The 18971-nt window shown below is 54.6% G+C and overlaps 7 protein-coding genes across 7 annotated transcripts; 6 read left to right on the top strand and 1 right to left on the bottom strand.

The window, feature by feature from the left end:
- Positions 1-1422: 1422 nt before the first annotated feature.
- On the top strand, positions 1423-3787 carry NPR1 (NPR1 nitrogen permease reactivator protein from HOG pathway; the record flags this gene model as incomplete). Its single annotated transcript, XM_003849521.1, has 3 exons — positions 1423-1638; positions 1747-3178; positions 3231-3787. The coding sequence occupies 3 exons, from the start codon at positions 1423-1425 to the stop codon at positions 3785-3787; spliced, it is 2205 nt and encodes a 734-aa protein (XP_003849569.1).
- A 997-nt stretch (positions 3788-4784) lies between these two features.
- Positions 4785-6674, top strand: MYCGRDRAFT_75924 (uncharacterized protein; the record flags this gene model as incomplete). Its single annotated transcript, XM_003849522.1, has 3 exons — positions 4785-5594; positions 5729-6487; positions 6556-6674. The coding sequence occupies 3 exons, from the start codon at positions 5285-5287 to the stop codon at positions 6672-6674; spliced, it is 1188 nt and encodes a 395-aa protein (XP_003849570.1).
- An 829-nt stretch (positions 6675-7503) lies between these two features.
- Positions 7504-9619, top strand: MYCGRDRAFT_219735 (putative major facilitator superfamily transporter; the record flags this gene model as incomplete). Its single annotated transcript, XM_003849523.2, has 5 exons — positions 7504-7827; positions 7890-8177; positions 8235-8745; positions 8800-9129; positions 9188-9619. 5 exons carry the CDS (start codon positions 7577-7579, stop codon positions 9617-9619), a joined length of 1812 nt encoding a protein of 603 aa, XP_003849571.1.
- Positions 9620-11466: 1847 nt separating this feature from the next.
- MYCGRDRAFT_62743 (uncharacterized protein) lies at positions 11467-13166 on the top strand (the record flags this gene model as incomplete). The annotated part of the gene is made up of 3 exons (XM_003849524.1): positions 11467-11955; positions 12008-12188; positions 12244-13166. The coding sequence occupies 3 exons, from the start codon at positions 11470-11472 to the stop codon at positions 12711-12713; spliced, it is 1137 nt and encodes a 378-aa protein (XP_003849572.1).
- A 1929-nt stretch (positions 13167-15095) lies between these two features.
- MYCGRDRAFT_18768 (uncharacterized protein) lies at positions 15096-15569 on the top strand (the record flags this gene model as incomplete). Its single annotated transcript, XM_003849525.1, has 1 exon — positions 15096-15569. A coding segment is annotated over one exon (474 nt), but the record flags the coding sequence as incomplete, so codon positions are not given.
- Positions 15570-15853: 284 nt separating this feature from the next.
- MYCGRDRAFT_19642 (uncharacterized protein) lies at positions 15854-16009 on the bottom strand (the record flags this gene model as incomplete). Its single annotated transcript, XM_003849489.2, has 1 exon — positions 15854-16009. A coding segment is annotated over one exon (156 nt), but the record flags the coding sequence as incomplete, so codon positions are not given.
- A 488-nt stretch (positions 16010-16497) lies between these two features.
- On the top strand, positions 16498-18822 carry MYCGRDRAFT_75916 (uncharacterized protein; the record flags this gene model as incomplete). Its single annotated transcript, XM_003849526.1, has 1 exon — positions 16498-18822. The coding sequence occupies one exon, from the start codon at positions 16498-16500 to the stop codon at positions 18820-18822; it is 2325 nt and encodes a 774-aa protein (XP_003849574.1).
- Between the last annotated feature and the right edge of the window lie 149 nt (positions 18823-18971).

Raw genomic sequence — 18971 nt, 5'->3', positions numbered from 1 at the left:
ATTATAGCGCTAACTATAAGGGTCTGAACCGAAGTTGCGCACAAAGGTCCAGATCCGAATGTATGAAATTCTAAAGCTACCGAAAAGAAGATCTATCTAGAACAACGGAACGTCGAGTATAAGCTGTGTGTGCGCGTAGCGTCGCTTGGCGTATACGTGGCCTTCCAGTCGGCCGAAAGGAAGCTTGTTCCCGATTCGGCCTAGTGGATTTCTGAACCGGCGTTCGTCCGTTGGGCGTTGGCCTAGGCATCGGCACAGCCGATGCAGCCTCAGGCACCAGCCTCTGACACTAACGAGCTAGTTAGTCGTCCGACTAGCGTAGTTAGAGGTATTGCTAGATTACCGCACCGGATTGCTACACGAGGTTAAGTGTTAAATAAGGTAAGTTTACGCCGTTTATGGACCGGAGGTGTATCTATTACGCTAACTATATTGCGTCGAAACGGACAGGAAATGAGGCGATAAATATGTTCTAATGTGCGGTTGCCGATTGCGGCAGTCGGGGCGTCTTAAGGCCGAGAAATGGCCGGGAGGGCTGTTCCGTCGCTGTTGATTGACTCGGACTGACAGCCCCACCAGTGCACCAAAAGACTGAAGGAAGGGTGAAGGTTTTGTTCACAAGAAAAACAGAGAAATCAATCGCAGAAGAAGATGCTTGTCCTTCGGGTAGAACTAGAGTCCACTCTGCTTACTCACTCCCTCGCTCCGTAGTCGCTGTCTCTTCGTATCCTCTGCTTCTGTACTCTTTGACCATCTCAACATCAACAACGACATTCCCGTTCCTGTTCCTGTTCCCTCTTGATGAACAAGACTCTCTCACTCCCACCAAAAAGTCGTTGATCCGGCTGCACGGCCGATCATCTCCCAAGCCACCGACCACCGACCACGCTTCCGCCTGACTAATTGACGGTTCTGCCCCTCCGAGGTCGACTCACATCAGCATCATCATCGCCGAGTCTGCTCTGCGAACCGACGGCCCTCTCTCATCAATCTCGGCTTCGAATTCTCCCACCACCACCTCCATCGACAACACCGACATCCTTCCACCACCGCAGGCCCTCTCCGCCTCATCTCCGCCCGCGATAACCAGGACCACCCTACCCGAGCATTCAAGCCATTGCCATTGCCGGTTACCGCGCCGATTGAACCAGCCCTCGTCTCGTGGACATTGCTGCATCGTTCCCTCATTACACTGGCCGCCAATCGCCTGCACGGAGACGACCGGATTTTCACCTCCACGGAACGGTCCTGACTGACGTACCTACTACTCGATAGCCCTCCCACGCGCGTCGTATCGATAGGGCACATCACCCCTCCATTCACTGGACAAGCCACGTCGGAGGTACCGCGGGCGTCGCGAACTTCTACCAACATCATCCCTGAAAATCCACCTGGCTCGGCTATTGACCGCTGTTGCAAAACATGGACGCCATTAAGAAGGCTTTCGTGCCGGCCACGGGCAAGGAGCAAGAGATCGCCGCGGGATTGGGCGACCGTGATCGTCGTCGAGAGGATGATCTCAACCCCGATGCCCAGAAAGAGCTGCAACAACTGCGCGATACCCTACAGAACAACATCCAAGCCTCGCGCATGCAGCACCACGCTTTTGAGCCACTCTCGCTGCCTGGCTCGCAACCAGTTTCACGTGTACGTGCCGTCATTGTTTCATCCCGCCAAACAGCACGAAGCCGCCATGTTTTTGGCCTGCTCGAAACGAGTCGCTGACAGTGTATCTTTCTTTCGCAGGTCCCTTCTGGATCCGCAACGCCGCAGCGTATTCAACGAATGCAAGCGGGCTCGGATCACAACTCGCCCAAGCACTCACCTCCTGGATCCACCGTGCACTCTCCACCACTCACACCCGCTGCCACCCATTCGCGAGATGCCGGCAAGACCGTCACATCCGCTCCGGCGGTCCGTCCACCCACTGATGTTATGACCCCTCAGAGATCAACATCACCACAGCGCGCGGAACCAGTATCCTCACACCCAAAGCAGCAACCGTCGAATTCTGTGGGACCGTCCAACGACTCGCAGCCGCCGTCCAAGGACATCAGCCCCAGCGATACACCCAGCAGCACTGCCCCCGGCACACCCAGATCATACACTCCGAGCTCGGACAGCTCTCGCAAGCGTACTTCCGTTGCACAAACCTCGGAGACCTCCGAATCACGCTTTCGATTTGGTAACCGCGATCCAGCGATTGGCTTCACGACTTCTGGAAGCGGGCCAAGCCTGCCGCCCATGCCTGGTCTGCCCAAGCAGACGCCGAGTGGATTGCCGATCATGAGGAATGAGGAGAAGCGCTCTAGCGGTTTCTTCGGCGGATACAAGAATGATCACAGCACGGAGGAGAATAAACGCTCCAGCATTTTCTTTGGCGGACAAAAGAATGATCACAGCACCGAGGAGAATAAACGCTCCAGCGTGTTCTTTGGCGGACACAAGAATGATCACAGCGACAGCTCAAGCACAATCAATGAGAAAGCACAAGGGAATCACGGTTCAAAGTCCAACCTCAAGCGCTTCTTCAAGGGATTGGGAGGCGGAGACCACAAACACAAGGAGAAGGACAAGGCAAGATCAAGAGCGAATTCGCCAAATGGGACAAGAACACCACCGGCTTCGAGACCCACGACTGGAAATGCACCGGTCGTGCCATTCGCCGATGACCATGGTCTGGCATCGAAGTATGGAAAGTTTGGCAAAATGTTGGGATCCGGTGCAGGTGGCTCTGTTCGTCTCATGAAGAGGAGTGGAGATGGCACCGTCTTCGCAGTCAAGCAATTCCGTGACCGACACGCATACGAGAGCGAACGAGAATACAACAAGAAGGTGACGGCCGAGTTTTGCATCGGCTCCACCCTCCATCACGGCAACGTCATCGAAACGATCGATATAGTGCACGAGAAGGGCAGATGGTTCGAAGTGATGGAGTTTGCGCCGTTTGACTTGTTTGCGACAGTCATGACGGGCAAGATGGGGAGGGAAGAGGTCACCTGCGCGACGCTGCAAGTGTTGAGCGGCGTGCTATATCTTCACAGCATGGGTTTGGCACATCGAGATCTCAAGCTTGACAATGTGGTGATCAACGATCAGGGGATCATGAAGTTGATTGACTTTGGAAGTGCGGTGGTGTTCAGATATCCCTTTGAGAATGAGGTCGTTTTGGCGACTGGTGAGTGGAGGAGTGTCATGATACTTGAATGCTTTGGCTAACCATATTTCAGGCGTTGTCGGATCTGATCCATACCTTGCCCCGGAAGTGTACGATCACTCAAAGTATGATCCCCGGCCGACCGACATCTGGTCGATCGCAATCATGTTCTGCTGCATGACACTCCGTCGCTTTCCCTGGAAGGCACCTCGACTCTCAGATAATTCATACCGCCTCTTCGTCGCCACCCCTGACCCGGATCAGGACAAGGTTCTTGACTCGCATCGTAGATCTGTTGCGAACGCGAGGACCGCGCCTCCATCACGGAATGCCAGCAACGACGGAGATCACAATGGGAACGATGAGAAGAAGGCGACGAACCCTTCAATACCGCCCGAGAATCAGCCCACGATCAAGGGTCCGATTAGGTTGCTCAGATTGCTTCCGAGAGAGACTCGACATATCATCGGACGGATGCTCGAGCTGGACCCCAAGAAGCGAGCGGACATGGATGAGATTTTGGCGGATTCGTGGGTGCAGAACAGTTTGGTGTGTCGGCAGGAGGAGAATGGCGTGGTGATCAAGGCGCCGAACCATACGCATACACTGCAGCCGAGTAATGCCTCATAGAACCAATTCTCGTGCGCGGTGGGCACGGGAGTGTAATTTGAAAGATGGGTGGAGGAAGGGCATAAGCGCTCTCCTCGAAGATAAAATGCTGTCGGATTGAGGTCGTCACTGGGAGCATTGAAGCACCCTTTACATGGCAGAGCAGAGAGCAGAGCAGAGCAGATCATACCGTCCCAGCCATGAATGCAAAAAGCAGCGAGGTGACGTTTGAACGTCTCGCATATGTTTACCGAGAGGTCTTCCAATATGCCTCCAACGTCCGCCTTATCACCTCGAACCATGCTCTGAGAGGCACATGATCGGAAGACCGCGATAAGGCTCAGCAGCTTGCTGACATCTTAGCTATAGCTGCTTCGCCGTGAAGTCTGTCAGCATGCCTCCGACGTCTTCCTCTTCTCGTGAAACGCACATGATCAGAAGAACGCGATAAGGCTTGCTGACATCTTAGCTATAGCTGCTTCGCCGCAAGGCTTGGTGCTACTTGTTGAAGCTGTTGACTAAGGTAGCTTGAAGAACAAGCCACGACGTGCGTGATGAATCATGCTCTTCATTGAGCGGCTAACGACGACGAGGAACGGTTTCATCAGAAAAGTCACTTCGAGTAAGAAGCAATCAAGAAGAAGGTCTTGACGAGACAGACCCCTCCATGAAGGGCAACGTCACCGGCATACGCACCCCTACACTTCACTGCCGAATGATTGACGCTGATGTGCTGCCGGGATCATTATTGACTGGCTTGGGTCAAGGTCGGCTACAAGGTTTTGCTTGTTCCCGGGCGCATACGAAGTACAGTACATGTATGCCAATCGTGCAGAAGGGAAGAGTACGCGATAAGGCGGCGTGGAATGAAGGGATTGGCAGAGCTTCTCTCTCTCTTCTGATGAGGGCTGTGCAGGTAGGTAAGGTAGGTACTTTGGGTGTAAGCAGAGAAGATAGATAAGTCGTGCTGATAGCGATGGAGCTTTTCGGTCAGCTTGTTGTATCGCTGTCGTCCCTCCTCTTGAGAGCATTCTTCTATATGGCTAGAGTTCGATCTGGACCAACGATCAAAATCGATTCCGCTGAGACTCTCAACGACGCAACAGCCACCTGAACAACCTTTTCAGAGGCGATGTTCTAGAACCGCTTCCACTGCTTCTTTCTCTGCCCGTCGCCGCCCGAGGGAATCCTCCGCTTAACGTCTTCTCCTTCTTCTCTTCTTCGCCAGTCAAATCCGCACGTTGTCGCCCATTCTCCCATTCCATTCGGCTGCTTGTAATTCTCTCGCTCTTGCTCTGGACTCGCCTCGCCTTCTGCCCTCTGGAGAGACCAAACAAATCCGCCATGCGACGTCGTTGGCGGTCCCAAAGCTAAATAATCGTCGCACCGATTCCGGCCGCTTGCCTCGAGTGGAAAGAGAGACACAGCGCAGCGCGCCTCATCAATATTAGTGCCATTCACCTTCAAATCTCAAATATATATACGACCGAGACACCCCCCATCCCACGGGCGGCCAGGATGCGAGGCCACACCCACACCCACACCCGCCTCCACTCCAAGCCATATTTCGATCTCGACGTCGGTCTGGCCAATTCCGCTCACTCCCGCAACACCTCTTCTTCTTCGACGACGACCTCTTCGTCCGTCTTTCAGCAACTCTCGTCGTCCATTCCTGTTACGACTTCGCTCAGCTTTACCACTCCGCTGAAGATTGCGCCGACGCCTGAACCTACGAGGGTGCAACTCCAGCGACAGCGACTTCAAGAGCAGCATGCACGGACACCTGTGAGCAAGGCTAGAACTATTCCCGCGTTCAAGACTTCTGCTGGTATGTGTGAGATATCCTCGTTGAAGATCAGTTCCGGAATGATGCACGGCGGGAGCATGCATGACATGGCTTTCTGAATCCACTCTATCTCATACAAGTCCACATCAACTAATGCACGCCCTCTCCCTCCACAGCATTCTTCGCTTCCCTCCGAACCAATCTCCGACTCCACGCCTCCCCACCACCAAGCCCGCTCTCCACTCCCCCGTCCATGCGCGGCTCCACCACCTCGCTCCCACCGCCATCACCGCTCTCCTTCCCCGCCCTCTCAATGGACGACCACGACCCCACCTCCGACGACCACGATGACCACCATCACCCTCCTCACGACCCTCTCGACGGCGTCCCCGAACTGACCTCCTACCTCACAACCGACGACGCCGAGCGAACAGAAGGACTGAAACTCGTCGCGGACAGCGTGGCGCAACAACGACAACTCGCGAATCAAACATTACTCTACAACCCGGCAAACCTCGCGGTGATGATCGCCATCCTCTCCTTCGCCGGGAGGTACGTGTGGAGGAGGTATCATCACGACTACTACATCCTCGGCATGACGGTCATCGGACTCATCATGGCCGGTATGGCGGGTGCTCGGTTCGCGACGCAGGGATATCTTTTCGCAGCGGAGGAGATTAATTGGGATTGGGTCGGGGATAGCGATGTGTTGGTCACGAAATTTGGAGAGGAGGTCATTGCTGCGGTTGTCATTGAGTGGGTGAGTGGTGAGAGTCGGCAGAAGAGGAAGAAGGCTTGGAGGGGACTGATCAGGGCGTGGACGGTGAGGTTGAAGTATCGCGGGAAAGGGGTGGGGAGTGCGTTGTTGGAGGAGGCGGTGGCGGAGGCGAAGAGGAAGGGGGCGGAGGGGTTGGAGTTTGCGGAGGACCATGCTAGTAAGTTCACTGTGGTCTTGTGCTGTTGGTGGAGGGATTTATTTGCTGACGAGTATGTTGCGCAACAGATTCGAGACGTGTCCTCCCGGCTTTCTATAATGGTTACTTTGACCGGCAAGATCGCAATGCGAGGGAACTGCTGGAGAATTTGATGCAGTCCAGTCCGGGACGAGGGAAGAGGAAGTGAGATGATTTATACACCAGATGACTGACGATTTGAATGAGGATATAGGGATACACTCTGTACAGTCGGGTATATAGACGATGTGGATCTCTTGTTGATGTGGAAGCAGATTATTCCAACCCGCCGAGCGACATTGTAGCGACATACTCGCTGAGCCTGGTCGGCATCATCGTTCAAGCCAAGGAGACCTGCATTTATCGCCAAAGGATTCATCTCGACAAGCGCTGCCGCCATCGGAGACGATCCCAAGGTGCCTCCTGCGACGTCCGATCTGCTCGAATTTCTGCTCAAGCCCTGTGCTGTTCGCCGATATGTCAGGATTCGTCACAGTCGCGACTTCTGCAGCAGCTGCAGGGCTTGGAGCTCGTGCTTTGTGGGTCGAAGCACCTGAATACCCGGCTTCCGGCACCATCTCGTTCATCTGATTGCTGGGCCGCCAAGTCTTAGGCGGATGCTGGTATTGCTGAATACTTCGTTTGCAGTCCTGGATTCTGCTCGCAGGATATGACCAAGAACCGGGCGAACTGGATCGAAGGAATTGCGCCTAGGAAGCCTGTAAAGTCGGATGAACTCGGACGTCGATCTTCACGCTCGAAGCGAACTTCCTGCAACCAAAATCCTCCCACGAGATTTCCTCTCGCTCCCAACTTGTCGGCCCACCTTCATCCTTCTCGCCAAGTCACCCATGGGGAGCAAGACCCCACTCCCACGCACGCCACGCCCCTCCAGGGCAAGGATTCACCCGGTACAAGTACTTTTTAGCTCCTCATCGTTATCAATCTTATCAGATCTTTTCATTTCTCCTGACTACATCTCTTTACTGCTGTACTGCTGCTGCCCCGTGGTCGACGGTTTCGTCATCTTTCCGACTCTCCAATCTTCTACAGAGCGGTCGTCCAATCGCCATGGACATCCTCCACCGTTTCAAGAAGCCGGACGCTGGACCAAGAAACGACTCCCCAGAAGCTACACGCATCTCGTCGTTGCAAGAGAAGAGCCACTCGGATGGCGCACACTCGACAGACATCCGTGCTGTCGCATCGGAAGACAGCGATCGCGACGATGAGATTGTGCACAAGGACATGCAGCGCGGCATTCAGAAGATGGAGGGTGTAGCACAAGTATGGCCACGATGGGCGCTTTATGCCACATATGTTCTGTATGTTGATGTTACATTCTGATATGTTGATGGAAAGACTGACGGGATCCTTCACGCAGCGTCTGGATCATCTACTTCATCGACGCCCTCGAAGGTCCCACGGGCTGGGCTTTGACTCCCTACGTGACCAGCGAGTTCCAGCTTCATGGTCTCACAGCTCTGACTGGAGTCGTCGCATCACTTGTCTCCGGCCTTGCGAGACTGCCAATGGCAAAAATCATCGACATATGGGGCCGGCCGGAAGGGCTGGTCATGTCGGTGATTCTCATGACGGTCGGCTCGATCATGATGGCTGCTACCGATAGTGTGGAGATGTATGCGGCTGCGGAGGTGTTTAGTCAGACTGGGTGAGCATTCACCATCACGAATCGCGATTGCTCCGGTGCATTGACCCCATATCGCAGCGGCAATTGTCGCAACTACATCCTCGGCGTCCTCCTCGCCGACACATCCCAACTCAAGAACCGTGGCTTGATTCTCGCCTACATCGCCTCGCCATACCTTATCACGACCTTCGTCTCCGGCTTCTTTGCGCAAGCCATGCTGGACGGCGCAGGCTGGAGATGGGCATTCGGTATCTTCTCCATTCTCCATCCGGTTCTCAACACCCCTCTCATCCTCCTGTTGCTGTGGTATCAGCGCAAAGCGATCGGAATGGGTCTCGTTCCGGCACAAAGTGCAGGACGAAGCGTCTGGCAGTCCGTCAAATACTACGCCATCGAGTTTGATGTTCTCGGATTGCTTCTACTCGTAGCTGGCTTTGCCATCTTCCTCCTCCCGTTCAACATTTACTCTTATCAGGGTGCTACCCTCAGGGAACAGTGGACGTCGCCGCTTGTCTTGTCGATGATCATCGTCGGGCTGTTCATCATCCTCGCATTTGCGCTGTACGAGTGGAAGTTTGCGCCAGTGCAGGTACGTCCCGACAACCTTCGATCCCGTATCTCGAACCTCGCTGACCATCACCAGATCATCCCCTTCCACCTCCTCCGCGACCGCACCATCCTCGGAGCCTGCTTCCTCGCCGCCATTCTCTTCGTAGAATTCTACATCTGGAACTCCTTCTTCAGCTCTTTCCTCCAAGTCGTGCCCGCCTTGGACCTCGCCCGCTCGGGCTACGTTCAGAATATCTACAGCATGGGATCTTGTTCGTGGTCTTTCGTCGCGGGCTTGATCGTGCGGTACTACGGCGACTCAAAGTGGCAGTGTCTCTTCTTCGGCATGCCCATGACGCTGCTGGGTGTCGCGTTAATGATCGTCTTTCGTCAGCCGGAGGTTAACATTGGATACATTGTCATGGTAAACATCTCCCATCTCAACCCTGATGCTCAGACCACCGCTGACACTTCCCACCCAGTGCCAAATCTTCATCGCCTTCGGCGGCGGCACCCTCGTCATCGGCCAGCAAGTCATCGCCATGGCCGCCACGACCCACCAATACATCGCCATCGTACTCGCCCTCCTCGCCGTCTTCAACGCCATCGGCGGAGCCATCGGCAACACCATCGCCAGCGCCGTCTGGACGGGAACCTTCTACGCCGATCTCGCCAAGCACCTCCCAGCAGAGACGTTGGCCAACGCGACGGCCATTGGGGCTAGTCTGGAGACTCAGCTCAGTTATCCTGTTGGCGATCCGACGAGAGTTGCGATTCAGATTGCGTATGGGAATGCGCAGAGGTATATGCTTATTACGGCGACGGCGATCACGGTGCTGGGATTCCCGGCTGTGATGATGTGGCGGGGAATTGATGCGAGGGAGAGGAAGCAGGTTAAGGGACGGGTGTTTTGATCGAGAGGGCACGGTGAGATGTGTCTAACTTTAAGACGTCCAAATGGAATACAGGACGTAGAGCAAATGGAACGCGAAGCTCGTGGAGGTGATTGAGTAAAAGTTACGAGGTTACAGGACAGCTTCGTTCGCAATTACATCACTGCTAGCACCACAGTCGAGTCCGGTACCCTCCAGTCCATCTCCTGATCTACACTCGTCGTCCTGATCTGCTGATTGATAAGATAATGCCGCAGTCTATAGATCGATAGATCCAGGATCTTCAAGACTTTCCAAGCAAGAAGCAAGCGACTTCTGCCACCGATCAAGTTTGAACGCTGTACGATCGACTCACCGACAGTCCTAGCCACTGCATCTCCGGTGCGAACGAACCAGATGCGCCCAGCTCACGCCCATCACATCTCGAAACTTTGGTGCAGCTAGCGGCACACAAGGACAGGACCGTGCCTGGTCGAACGGCATACGGCCAGCCTTGGTTCACAAGGCGTTGAATAGACTGTGCTCGGCACCCTCCAACACTAACGCCTCCTCCTTACACCTCCCCGGATCAAGCCGTGAGGATGCGTTCCTCGAATCTTGATGAAACACGATGGCCGAAGCACACCCCACATGTTCGTTCTATCAAACGAATCGACTCCTGTTCGCAGGACAAACTTCGCCGTAAAAGATCGACCGGGAAGCATTAATTCCTTTTGGCGACAGACCAGACCACCTCTCGAGCTTTGAACCCGCAGTGTGATCATGAAGTAAGGCTCTGTCAATGAGCTCTTTTCGGGACCTCGGTGGCGCCCAGAAAAGCAACATCTCTCATGTCGATCCTCCGTGTGGGGTAACACACATTATTGCGGAGAGAGTTTGAACAGTTCGAATCTCGAACGTCCTCCTTCCCGATTGAGCGCTATCCTCAATGAGTGAATTTGTGACTGGAGTTGAGATCGACGGTGGAGACTCCTCTCTATAAACCTCATGCCATATGTTGTGTTGGAGATCGCGGAGGACGCATGGCATGTTTGATCGTAAACACATGGCAGATATGTGCACGACTCGGAGTCTTGCGGATGGCTGCACTTTGTCACATGCAAGCCGTGGTCCAACTTGAAGCCCCCAGGCATGACAGATGGAGGTGAAAGATGACAGAGACCAGAGAACGACAGCCAAGCCCATCATGACAATTGCATCAAAGACGAGGTCATTCGATCTGCAGAATGCAACTTTGCAAAAGGCTTGGTGTTGAAGCCATGTCAACCTTGTTGGTCCTTCTCCACGCCGATCACCGCACTATCCCGCCAACATGCCTCGGTCCAGAGTCAACCAACTGACAAGACAGTTTTCATTCGTTGCGGTGTGCGGGTTCGATCACTTTAGCAGTACGCCGTGGACTAATTCCGAATTTACAAGCTTCTCCCCCGGCTGTTGCTGCGACCCGACCGAACGACTTTGGATTTATTGGAAGTCGGTACTTTCAGCCATGCTAGGATGACTTGCTATACTTAGCGTATGTGGCTGATCAAGAGATCGGCTGCTAAACAACTACAAAGAATCGTTTATAAAGTCTGCCGTCCTCGGTCGGCATATTCAGAGACCAACGCCCTCGACCGCCTCCTTCCATCTTCCACCCGCGCGAATCTCCAACCATGCACTTCAACCTCCGCGCCATCTTGGGCGCCTACTTGGCCGCTGCCGCTGTTGCATCTCCCACTCCAGACTTGGCCGCTCGCGCCGATGCCATCACAAGCCTCGAGCAGCTCACCTCGGTCATCACGAGCTTCCGCAATAATGGCAACCCCACGGATGAGGCCCAAGCCAGAGCCATCTACGAGCGCATCGTGCCTCAGTCCAGCCCCAGCTCCATGCAGGAGGCCGTCGCAGGCGTAAAGACCATCACCGATGCCAACCCCGGCGACATCTTCAAGTCCGGCGCGGAGATCCTTCTCGGAGGTTTCGCCGGCGGCACGTACATCAACATCATCAACGCCTACCTCTTCACCGGCAGCTCCAACAACATCAACCTCCGCCAACCTTTCCCCCCAGTCTACCCCAAGGCGGACCCTCGTGATGCTCCCTACAGCGTGAGCGAGTCCAAGCTCCGCGCCGCCATCTACATTCCTCCAGGCTTCACCTACGGCCGCAAGCAGCCACTGCTCTTCTTGCCTGGAACTGGTGTTCGCTCGGGTCCAAGTTTCGCCTCGAATATGGGCAAGCTGTTCACCAACAGCCCCATTGCTGATCCAGTATACGTCAACATCCCCAATGATGTCTTGGGTGATATCCAGATTGCGGCAGAGTACGTTGCGTATGCCGTCAACTACATCTCGGGCATTTCTGGCAACCGCAAGGTGAGTTCCATGTCATCCCGGATGAAGCTGTGACCTGCTAATGAGTGTCCAGGTCTCGACTCTCTCCTGGTCCGCTGGTTCCGTCTCCGGGCAGTGGGCGTTGAAGTACTGGTACTCCAACCGTGACAAGGTCAACGACAAGATCGGCATCTCAAGCGACTACCACGGCACCGTCTTCGCCAAGCTCCTCTGCCCTGGCTTCGAGACTCCCGGATGCACTCCAGCCATTGCTCGTGAGTAGACATGCTCCTTCCTCACTTCCCACATTGACTGACCTTGTTCTTCCAGAGCAAAACTACAACTCCACCTTCATCCGCACTCTCCGCAACAACGGCGGTGACTCCACATACGTCCCCACCACCAACGTCTACAGCATCTTCGACGAGATTGTGCAGCCACAAGCCGACCCCAACGCTTCGGCTTCCCTCAACGGCGCCACCAACGTCGAGCTCCAGTCCGTCTGCACCCCAGTCCTTCCCGGCGGCGCTTTCTACAACGAGCACGCTGGCGTCCTCTTCAACTCTCTCGCCTACAGCCTCGCCATGGATGCTTTGACCAACCCTGGATCTGCCTCGCTTGCTCGTGTCAACGCTGAGCAGGCTTGCGCGCAGTTTGCGGCTCCTGGTATTACTCTCCCTGACATCTTCAACACATACGCTCAGCTTCCGATCGCGGCTTTGGCCATTATTGCGTACCAGCCCAAGGTTGCGGACGAGCCTCCAATCATGCCATACGCGCAGAAGGATATTCCTGCCTAGAGAGGCAAAGAGGTGGAAAGGAACTGAGGTCCGAGATCTTGGTCCGAGTCTGACGGTGTCCTTGCGAGTCCGCCTGACCATTGGAGAGTCAAGATCCTCATGAAGTTAGTTGATTAACGTCCGAAACGATTTGATGTGTCTCTGTCTCTTCAAAAGCAACTTCTCTGTACGAAATGTCGCATGTGAAGCTTCCCGTGGCGAAGGTCTCGTCTGTGAGCTTAGGATGTTGCCATCCGAGTGTGGGAAGTGCAGCCACCAGAACTGTGTCAGCCCTTCGCAGAGTGAGCACCGGTATCGTCCATTCCGCACCGCATCGGCTCGCGTGTCCGAATAGTCGTCTGAGCTCCGTGAGCTGTCGGAGATCCAAGCCCTTTCGAGCGATCGCGAGTCGTTCAGGAGTGAGGAAGCTGACGTCGATACTTTCATCCGCACTCACCTTGTCCCTGAAGACACGAATCCAGTATCTGCCATCCCACAGCAGCCATTCCGACCACCCAGGACTGTCAGGCGATGACTCGAGGTCGGCTTGGAATGAGAACGGCACGATTGTATTCCTCTGCAAACTAGATGGATTCTGCCGGCGTATCGAGAACCGCCGAGAGCCTTCATCGATGGAATTATCTCGTCGAATGGACACAGATGCGATTTGCGTCTCTTGTGTTCCTCCCGTCCGCTCTGTCAGGTCGCCCAGCATCAGGTCGGTAGCCTGATCAAGTGTTTGAAGAGAGATCTCGGTCTGTGGAGAGACGTTTCGCAAGACCCTCCTCACAAAATGTGCTTTGATGTCACTCTGATGAGTATCATTAGGCAGAAAATGCGATGCTCCTTGACTGTCGATGGAGAATGTGAGGTGGCCGATTGACAGGTCCAGAGTCATGGGAGTGCGATCGAACACTTTCTGAACGGCTTCTTCGATGATCTCCTCCCGCTTTCTCATCGCGAGCGAGCACTTGAGGAGGCGTGGAGTCCCAATAGCGGTGGGCAGAAGATCACTCTTCAGAAGAGACCGCACTGTGTTCCGCATTGTCAAGGACTTGTCGGTGTTCGTGCTGTCTTCGAACCAGCGCACACCGTTGGCACGACATATACCGATCAACTGATCTTTGGAGAATGTCAGAAGCGGCCGCATGATCCTCAGGTCGCCTTTCTCGGTCGAAAGTCTCTGTGGCTCCGTGTCGTCTCTCCACCCTGAACCATCAACGCCGTACACGCCTTCACAATTGGGAAAGCGTACTTCATCTTTGATACCACGAAGGCCAGCTCCAGTATACCCAGACAGAATCCTCACGGCAACAGTCTCCGCTTGATCGTCCGCATGATGAGCAACGAGCATTGAAGGTATGCGTTCTTGGTAGCACGCTTTGCCCAAGGCCTGATATCTCAAAGTCCTTGCAACGGTCTCAAAATTGGTCAGTGTCTTCGGTAGTCCGTAGTTGGACCAGTCCAGCTTGAGTATGCGAGCCCTGATCTTCATCCGCTCGAGTTCCTCGGCGACTTTGGCTGCTTCGTCGCTGCTTTCGGGGCGCAGACCATGATCGACAATGAAGCCAGTGAATTGCGAGCCAATTTGAGAGGAGCTACACAGGGAAGCAAGAGCCATCGAGTCCACTCCGCCACTGACGGCGATGCCTGAGCGATCATCAGCTTAACAACCATGCTTCAACATCCTCAGTATCCACCACATACCGAACTGCTTGCTCCATCTTCGAAGGAGAAAATTGGACAAGTGTTCCTGAATTGCTTTGTACTTTGCAGACTTTGCCAAGCTGTGGACAGCAGCGCTCATCTGGAGGCACACACTGTGAGCTATGTCCGCTTCTTTGCCATCTTCGTGACAGACTGACAAGAGAGGAGAGAACGCGCTAAGGTCCGGACGCTAGAGGGCCGCTCCGCCTTGCGTACGGAGACCTATAGGCAAAGCGCGGTCAATAGTCTGGACGCTCGATGCATTGCAGTTGGATCCTGCAGAGAGACCCTCGTGACGATGCACTGCAGCAAGGCAACAGCAGCTCAGCCGCGATAGCTACATAGATAACGTCCGATGGCCGTCAAAAGATCGGTCGCCGTGTATAACCTACAACAATGGACGAAAAGTACATCCCGTTAGACCGACAAGGGTACACTTCAACAGTATATCGTTTACCAGACGACCCGCCACGAGTCTGCAAATCCTTTGACAAAGGTCGCACCAAGGATGGCATTGACAAGCTCTTTGCAACCGAAAAGGCAGCATATGAACGTTTTACCGCGAACAATCCGCCCAGCAGTCTTCTGAAATACTATGGCGTGCACGAAACTATCCCGAACGGTCTGATCCTGGAGTTTGCCGAGCACCGCGACCTGTATGCATACATCTGGGAAAGCTCAGAGAAACGTTGGCAACCAACCGACGAGCAGTTGTACCGTTGGGCTTCGCAAGCCGCCAAAGCCCTCGAGTTCTCGCATTCTGTCGGAGCGTACAATTCGGACATTCACAGCATCAACTTCTTCCTCGATGGAGAGTTAAATCTGAAGGTCGGGGACTGGGCCGGAGCTTCAATCGACGGAAGTGTTTCGCACTCTTCATACCGGCTGCGATACAGACAGTGCGATAAGGACGGCGGCGATGTTCCGAGACGCACTGGGATCACTGCGAGCACAGAGATCTTTGCTCTTGGAATGGTACTGTACAACATGGTGGTTGGAGAAGAGCCGTGGCCTGAGCTGCGAGAACCTGAAGATGCAGCTGAGATTAAAAAAAGAATCGGCGACAAGGACTTTCCGGATACAGCGAAGTTGCCGGTGCTCGGAATGGTCAGTTCGAAATGCTGGCTTGTCGAGTTTGGCTCAATGACGGAGGTCAGATGTGCCATCGAAGCGGAAAGAGCATTCAGCAGCCAGATAGAGAATGCCAGCTCTTGAGATGTTGCCAAGATGGCAGAACGGTGGCGACCGAGCTGTCTGGCTTGCTCGAACAATACTGTGTTTCTTGCTGCATGTTCGACTGCTGATACGATGGCTGCTCCTGTGATATTGGCTCAACGGAATTAAAAAACGTCGACTTGCAACAGCGCCCGGGCTGCTCCGCGATGTTCCAAGTTTGGCTTAGATGATTACTTTGACAGTCGATGCAGATCTGATTGAGATGCACACGAAACCAATCAAATCAAGCGGAACATGTTGTTCTTCACGCTCCGTTTCATCGCAGCTGGCTTTCCATCCTCGTACTCCACGCCCGACGCACCACCATCCCCAGAGATACCGGCGAGCTTTCGTTGAATCTCGGCATCCCTCTCCGCAACGGTCAGCGTTGACTTCTGAGTGGTGGCGGCTTTCGTGGCGTTCTCCTCGAGCTTCTTGTCGTCCTTTGATGACTCGTCGGTGGTCGAAGATGTCTTTGTGGCCAGGCATCGAGATGCTGAATTCGTCGTCGTAGGGTTGAAGCGGCGACTGCGCAGTGATCTCGCTGTCGAACGAGTGATGCGGTTCATCATTTTGATATTCTGACGGTCGAGGCAGTTGTAGATATCGAAAACCTGGGTTTGACGAGTTCTGTGGCACTCAGAAGGGAGAGATTGAGCGTGTGCCTCTTTTTGTTCTCACATTGTGGATGATGACACTGCAGAGTGAGGACGAAGTGATGCAAGAAGCTCGACCAACTCGACATGCCTGTCAAATATCGACGCTAGTGGAACGTCCCTTTCCGGTCTTCTGCTGGACTGCACATGACTCGCGTGCGCCTGAATCTCGAAGTCTGCAGCATTTCCAGAAATTGTGTATCCTCCAAGCAACACCAGCCGTCAACATGCCCGTGGTCAAAGGAGGAGTCTGGACGAACATCGAGGACGAGATCCTCAAGGCCGCCGTCTCCAAATATGGTCTCAACCAATGGGCGCGCGTATCATCGCTGCTCGCACGAAAGACTGCGAAACAATGCAAAGCGCGATGGGCGGAATGGCTGGACCCAGGCATCAGGAAGATCGAATGGAGTCGCGAGGAGGACGAGAAGCTGTTGCATCTGGCTAAGCTGATGCCGACGCAATGGCGGACAATCGCACCGATCGTGGGCCGCACGGCGACTCAATGTCTGGAGCGATACCAGAAACTGCTGGACGAAGCCGAAGCTCGAGAGAATGCCGAATTCGGTCTGGCTGGACCTGATGGCGGCGAGACTCAAGCGCCCTCCGCCGACGATGTACGCAAGCTGCGTCCTGGCGAGCTGGATCCCGACCCGGAAAGCAAGCCTGCACGACCGGACACCATTGACATGGACGAAGATGAGAAGGAGATGCTGAGTGAGGCTCGTGCGCGTCTGGCGAATACACAAGGAAAGAAGGCCAAGCGAAAGGCGAGAGAGCGGCAGTTGGAAGAGTCTCGACGACTGGCTGTTTTGCAGAAGCGGAGAGAGCTCAAAAGTGCAGGGATCAATATCAAGGTCACCACGAAGAAGAAGGGCCAGATGGACTACAATGCCGATATTCCTTTCGAGCGGGCGCCCGCGCCAGGTTTTTACGACACACAGGATGAGAAGACACAGAACGAGCATGAGCGGGAAATGTTCGACCCACGAAAGCAGCAGCTGGCCAACAAGCGAAAAGGAGATGGGCAGGATGACGGCGAGCAAGACAACAAGAGGAGGAAGAATGAGAAAGACGGGGGGGCCTCGGCATTTGCAGCAGCTGCAAAGGCTGGACAGGCGCAGCGTATTCGCGAAGCTGAGCAGAGTAGCAAGCGAAGAGGACTTGTTTTGCCAGCTCCGCAGGTCAGCGAAGGCGAATTAGAGGATATCGTCAAGATGGGAATGTCCGGGGAGAGAGCACACTCACTCGCAGGAAGCAGCGACAACGATGCCACCCGTGGCTTGATCTCGAACTACTCCAACACGGTCGGCGCCACACCCATTCGCACACCTCGAGCACCGCAAGAAGAAGACAGGATTGCCAACGAGCTGAGGGATGCAAGAGCTAGAACGGCGACACAGTCTGTACTGCTTGGCGGAGAGAATACTCCCATGGCAGAGAGCGGAGCGACAACAGGCTATGGAGGTGTTGCACCCTCCAAGCAAGCATTGTCAACACCAAACCCAATGGCAACTCCTCTCAGGCAGAACGGTGGAGCAAACGCAGTCGGTGCAACGCCTTTCCGCACACCGCGCGACAACTTCCGCCTCAACCAGGATGGGACAATGCAGCTCGTCGGACAGACGCCTCGAGATATCCGCCTTCATGAGCAAGCGACCCGCAGCTCTCTACGAGGGAAGCTCGCCAGCCTGCCGAAACCCCAGCAAACCGAGTGGGAGCTCGAAGCAATGCCCGAAGAGCAGCCAGAGGTGTCGTCTTCAATGGAGATGAGCGACGAGGATGCTGCCGTGCGTGACGCCCGCAACGCAGCTATTGCCAGAGCAGCCGCCGAGGCAGACTTCCGCCGCCAGACCAAAGTCGTTCAGAAAGGTCTACCACGGCCGAAAGCCGTCGACGTTGATGCCATGCTCTCCAAGGCAAAGACGCTCTCTGACCCCATCGCACGCAACATCGCAGAGGAGGCCGCAGCATTGATGGCTCGGGATGCGCAGAAGTTTGGTGGTGGCAAAGTCAAAGGCTCCGCTGGGAACAAAGAACTACCCACCTTCTCCGATGATCTCATGCAGCGTGCTCAGAATGAGGTCGTGCTTGAACTCGGCCAACATCCCGATCGTGCGCTCTTCGGCACAGCTTTCGAGAATGAATGGGAACGTGTTCATGCATCGACCATCCTCCCTGGCCTGGCTGGATACGGCGAGGACGAACTCGATGAGGAGCAGCTTCTGATCGAAAGTTTCGACAACATCCAAGACTCCATCACGCAAATGTCCGACAAGGGCAACGTGCTAGAGAAGAAGCTGGCGAAGCTACATGGAGGCTACGTCGAACGGCAGAAGAAGCTACGTGCGAAGATCCTTGAGGCGAGTGATGTTCTCGCACGGACGAAATTGGATTCTGAGGTTGGAAGGATCGCGTTGGCTGGTGAAGAGGCTACCATTGCGGCGAGACTGGAGGCTGCGAGGGAGGAGGTCACGATTGTCGGGCGGAGGGAGAGAGAAGCGCAAGATGTGTTCCGCGCGAGGAGGGAGGAGTTGGAGGCGTTGTCGTGAAGACGGTCTTGTCAGATCACGGGTTGTTTTTGTATAAAAGCCATCGTTGCAGGCGGAGAAGCTCGTTCAAAAACATGAGCTATGTGTTCATTCTCGCCCTGTTCTGTTTGTGTATCATCCAGCACAAAAATATGCAAAACTCTGCGTTA

The sequence above is a fragment of the Zymoseptoria tritici genome, chromosome 9 (genome assembly GCF_000219625.1).
Source record: "Zymoseptoria tritici IPO323 chromosome 9, whole genome shotgun sequence".
Lineage (NCBI taxonomy): Eukaryota > Fungi > Ascomycota > Dothideomycetes > Mycosphaerellales > Mycosphaerellaceae > Zymoseptoria > Zymoseptoria tritici.
Note: the sequence above shows the minus strand (reverse complement) of the source record. Positions and strands in the feature narration are given on the sequence as shown.